This window comes from Salvelinus fontinalis, chromosome 34 (assembly GCF_029448725.1).
Source record: "Salvelinus fontinalis isolate EN_2023a chromosome 34, ASM2944872v1, whole genome shotgun sequence".
Classification (NCBI taxonomy): Eukaryota; Metazoa; Chordata; class Actinopteri; order Salmoniformes; family Salmonidae; genus Salvelinus; species Salvelinus fontinalis.
The window spans coordinates 2204622-2209662 of NC_074698.1; the positions used below are offsets into that span (position 1 = coordinate 2204622).

The window sequence follows — 5041 nt, forward strand, 5'->3', positions numbered from 1 at the left end:
ATTTAAGATATTATTTGTCAAACAATTCACTTTACTGTAGCTACAGGTGCTGTTCTCTAAGGTTGGTAGCCTGCCTCAGAACGTCTGCATATGCCTCAGTCTGAATCCACCTCATGCATGCTGCTTGACAATCAAACAGTTGAGATGACCGTGCGTGGTTTTGGGAGTTACTGGTTGGATCAGATGCCAGACTAGTGAGTATAAGTTTCACCTACTATTTCACCATCTTTATCCATCTGTGTAGGCCTAAATGGTGGTTTCCACTCACCACACCGGTTTCTCCAACAGTAAATGCTGCTACCAAATGCTGTTTTACTTTGATTATCATGATCAATCATTAATTAATAAACCATTTAATCAATCAAAATTGTTATTCCATTGTAAATTCTACAACACAATCAAATCTTACCTCCCTCACTAGAAGCACCAGCTGTCAGAGCAGCTCACAGCACCTGTAAATAGCACATTCAATCTACCTCATCCCCATACTGTATTTATTTATTTTGCTCCTTTGCACCCCAGTATCTCAACTTGCACATTCATCCTCTGCACATCCTACCATTCCAGTGTTTAATTGCTATATTGTAATTACTTTGCCACCACGGCCTATTCATTGCCTTACCTCTCTTATCCTACCTCATTTGCACATGCTGTATATAGATTTTCCTACTGTATTATTGATTGTATGTTTGTTTATTCCATGTGTAACTCTGTATTGTTGTATGTGTCGAACTGCTTTGCTTTATCTTGGCCAGGTCGCAGTTGCAAATGAGAACTTGTTCTCAACTAGCCTACCTGGTTAAATAAAAAATAACATTATCCGAGTCTTCATCCGAAATGGAACCCTATTGCTTACATTAGGCAAATTCAAATATGGACCTCGAACCAAGTTCCACTGCTAATTTTCATTCTTCCCCTCTAATCAGGGACCGATTTTGACCTGGGACACCAGGTGGGTTTTAGCTCATAAGTAGCGCAATATATAGGGAAAAAGAGTGCCACTTCGGTCTCATGCTGAGTCAGCCTCCCCGTTTCTCTCGGCCAGTCTATGCAGTATGCCGATTACAGTGTCACTTCAGCTAGTCTCTGCAGAAGGGTTTCCACTAGATTATATAGCCACAAAGTAAAAATTCATGAGAACAAAAATAAGCTTTTTGTCCTTAATTTAAGGTTTGGCATAATATTAGCAGTGTGGTGGTTAATGTTAGGTTTAAAATAACATTTGAAAATAGTAAAAATATCAAATAAAATTTATTTATATAGCCCTTCTTACATCAGCTGATATCTCAAAGTGCTGTACAGAAACCCAGCCTAAAACCCCAAACAGCAAGCAATGCAGGTGTAGGCAGGGTTTAGCCATAATTATGGCTTTGGGGCTATAGAAGTTAGAAACAACACTGCAGCAGGGCGATGACTGTCACTTCCTGTCTCTCTCGGCCAGCCTCTGCAGTAGGGCAATGACTGTGTCCTGTTTGGAGGAGAGCAGCTCCAGAGCTGTGGCCATCCTACTCAGGGACTCTGCCATGCGTGCCTCCCTCCTCTCGCGCCTCCTCCCCCGGGACTCTGCCCTGTTGCGACGGACCTGCTCCTCCTTGGCATGCCCCTCCTGCCTCCTCAGGAACTCCTGCAGCAGGGAGGTGCCTTCTTCTACTCGCTTCTGCTGCTGGGCCAGAAGGGAGGTAATGGAGGAGCAGGAGAAGCGACCGTGCTTCTTTCTGCGGAGGTGCACGCGGCTGAGGTTGGAGGGGATGTGACGGGAGGCAGGGAGCTGTGCGACCGGAGCAGGGGAGGGGTTTGGCTGTACAGGGTCTGTGTTATTAGCTATTCTGGGGGAGGGTGTGTCCAAAGGGTTGGATAGAGGGAGGGAGGAGCAGACAGGGGTGGGGAGGGATCTGACAAAGGTGTAGAGAGGGAGGGTGGAGGAAACTGGTGTGTGGAGTGGGAGGGAGGAGGGGACAAGGGTGAGTGTCCGAGTGCAGGCAGTGATGAGGTTGCCATGGGGAAGGAGAAGGGGCTTCTGCTCTGTTTTGGTGGTTTCTGTGGCGACGTTCACCTTAGGGATGCTGGTTACTAGGGTAGGGCTGCTAGTGGTCTCCGCGCCGATGGTGTCACCAAGCATGGCATCCATCATCTTATGAGAGAGAGACACACAAAGAGAGATGGAATGTTGAGATAAGAGGGTCTTGTGCGGCTTGGGCGGCTTACAACAATCTTGTTTCTTACTTTCATAGTACACCCACAATGTCACTAGAATTGTTGAGCATTCACCAGAAGACCACAATAACAACATTTAACAAAATGAATAGACGGCTGCCTGACAACGTCACAAAAATGATGCGTGAGCAACGCAGGAGTAGAAGGCTGTGCGTTGCTGTGATCCTGAATAGCCAGACAGCAACAATGACAGGAAACTGCCATGTGGGGAATCGTAGGTGGCTTGTTTCAGTTAATTGTATCTTGTCCTTGATAGCATTTCTTGTTTGAAGGTGTTTTGACTTATACCACGTCAGCTCAAATTTGCTAGCTAGCTAACTGACAACTGTCACAATGTATTTGAGGGACAAAAAGTGCTTACGGTGCAAATGCATGCATGTTTTCAATAAACATTTGGAGACTAAATACAGTTTCAATAATCCTATGATTCTAAGCCAACCATGTCTGTTTTGCCCAGAAGAGCCACAAGCATTGGTTTTCTTGCTAAACAACACAAGTCTATTATTATAAAACAAACAAGTACCTCAAAGTACTCCCAGGAGGTTCTGGCCTGGCCGGTCTCCCGGCCTCTGTATTTGACCCTCTTATAGGTGACGATCAAGTTGTTCCACTTGCGGCGGATCTTCTCAACGGGGAGACAGTGACCCTGCTCCTCCAACTCCTTCTGCACGCTCTGGAAGAGCTGCGAACGCTCCCGGGTCCCATACAGGCTCCAGCGGCGCCCCACTGCTTCGATCAGGTACACGATGGCCTGGTAGGAGAACTCTGGGGACACCTGGGGAGGAGGCCGAGGAGTCGGGAGGGTCATGACTGGGGCTGAGGAGGAGAGATGTTTAATAAGTACTGTAAGTCCAGAGCATCTGCTAAATTACCAAAATGTAAATCCTCTCATGACAGAGGTAACCATACAAAATGTTATCGACCAGCTTGCCAGCATGCACAAGAGATTTGGTTCTGGGTGTTGCAGATAAATGGTACATCTACAGTAGGTGCTTAGACCAGGAAATATAGGAAGGGGTAGTTCGATTCATTTTATGATCCCTCTCTATTTTACTCCACCTCTATCTTTAATTGGAAGAATAGGACTCACCTGGAGCGATCTTTAAGATGGTTTTGCCATCTGCAGAAGTAGAGGAAAAGAAACGGTCAGCACTCACAGGATCTAGTGGACAGAAAGAAAGAGGCAGATGCCACATGCAAAACAGTCAAATAGAGCAAATATTTTTGCGATAGCTCATAATGTCAATACAATTCTGATATTTCATTATGGATTGCACTAATGTTTCTAAAGTGTGCAGACTTTTTCCTGTTTCTCCAGGTTTGCCTTCTGCGTCCAGTACGTTCACTACTCAGCTCTGGCTGTGCGGTAGATTCTGCCTAATGTCTAATAGTAGTTCTAAAGTTAAAGTTCCTGTGAGACAAGACGGAAAAATATTCCATGTCTGTCTGATTATACAGTACCAACAACTTACACAGTACGATGGGTTTGGTGGTCGTTTTAGTTGCCAGCCGCCCATGCTGTGTTGAATACCCTGCATGGTCTTCTATTGGACCGCCTTCTCCCGGAGAAATATCGTGACGAGCTGCAGACTCGGAGCCTCTTTTGCCTGAAAGCAGCGGAGATGATTCGTCTTCTTCGTCAAAGGACTCGGAGTCTTCACTTTTCACAGTGATATTCAAAGACATTACCGCGTCTACCAAGCGCACTTTCTTGGCTATAGTATGGAATCGCTCGACCCCGTCTAAATAGGCTGCCTATGTGGTTGTTTCTCTCAATGCTTATGAGAAGGAAAAAGTTTTAGTCTCTCAATTAGATATAAAGAAATTCGCCTACAAACCCCAACATCAGCTACTATTGCAGTATTTGCATTCTCGGACCTGTAGCTTTACAACAAGATGAAGAGAAATGGCTGCGTATTTCACCAAGCAGGTCTGCGCAACGCTGCTGCGCAGCTCTGGGCAGGGATTCGCTGCTGGCAATTGTGGTGACGTGTGCTAGCGTGCGCAGGCCCTGCACGAGTGCAGAGACGTAACGCAGACGATGCCGAAGCTGCCCTGAAGAGGGCGCTGCTGCTCTGTCTGATGATATTCTCTTCAAAATAAGCACATTCTGGTAGGCTACACACAGTCAAACAAGTAGACATACAGTACGTTGTACAATGTTTTAGAAAATCTTTGGTGACATTCTATGTATTTTGTCTTTAAAAAAATATATAATTTAATATTTCATATAATAAATATATTCAAATACAATGCATTTTTTTACACTGCAATATCATATGAACACTTCTGGGTTTAGGCATCATTTTATATATATATATATATTTTAAACAATTTGTTAACATAATCTCTCTAGTCTAAGTGGACAGCGGTAACTCTGAGGTTCAGCACCACTGGACAGCTGAGGTCTCAGAGAATCCAACTCTGTGGAGAATCCCTGGACATAAATCCAGTAAAGCTTAACCAGAAGTAAGACATCTAGAGGCCTGGAAGGTAACAACTTACATGAGAAGTTTGGAGTGACATTCACTGTATGAAATGCAATGTTATCACCATCATTCTATTTCAATGGTTATCACACACCAATTCCGACTGCTAGAATGAATGAAAGGAATGAATAAAGTGACTAGATCGATGACAGTGAATAATGTACATGCATGGAAAATAAGATTTGTACAATTTGGTGTACAAGTCTGTATGAATGCTGTAGTGGCTTCCTTTCCTCTTTACCATAGCCACTGCCCAAGCCTGATACGGGGTTGTTTCGTATGCATACAGTCCACACTCAACGTTTCCAAACGGCCAAACATTCAATGAGATCCAGGGA

The 5041-nt window shown here is 44.6% G+C and overlaps 1 protein-coding gene across 2 annotated transcripts; it reads right to left on the reverse strand.

Annotated features, from left to right (window-relative positions):
* Nucleotides 1-480: 480 nt before the first annotated feature.
* LOC129832839 (uncharacterized) lies at nucleotides 481-4936 on the reverse strand. 2 transcript variants are annotated; one of them, XM_055896901.1, is made up of 4 exons: nucleotides 3687-4936; nucleotides 3305-3334; nucleotides 2738-3030; nucleotides 481-2131 (listed from the first exon to the last, which is right to left on the reverse strand). In XM_055896901.1, exons 1-4 carry the CDS (start codon nucleotides 3898-3900, stop codon nucleotides 1418-1420), a joined length of 1251 nt encoding a protein of 416 aa, XP_055752876.1. In that variant the 5' UTR covers nucleotides 3901-4936; the 3' UTR covers nucleotides 481-1417. The 2 variants fall into 2 exon arrangements, with proteins under 2 accessions (XP_055752876.1, XP_055752875.1); XM_055896900.1 differs by having other exon boundaries at nucleotides 3305-3376.
* Nucleotides 4937-5041: the final 105 nt, after the last annotated feature.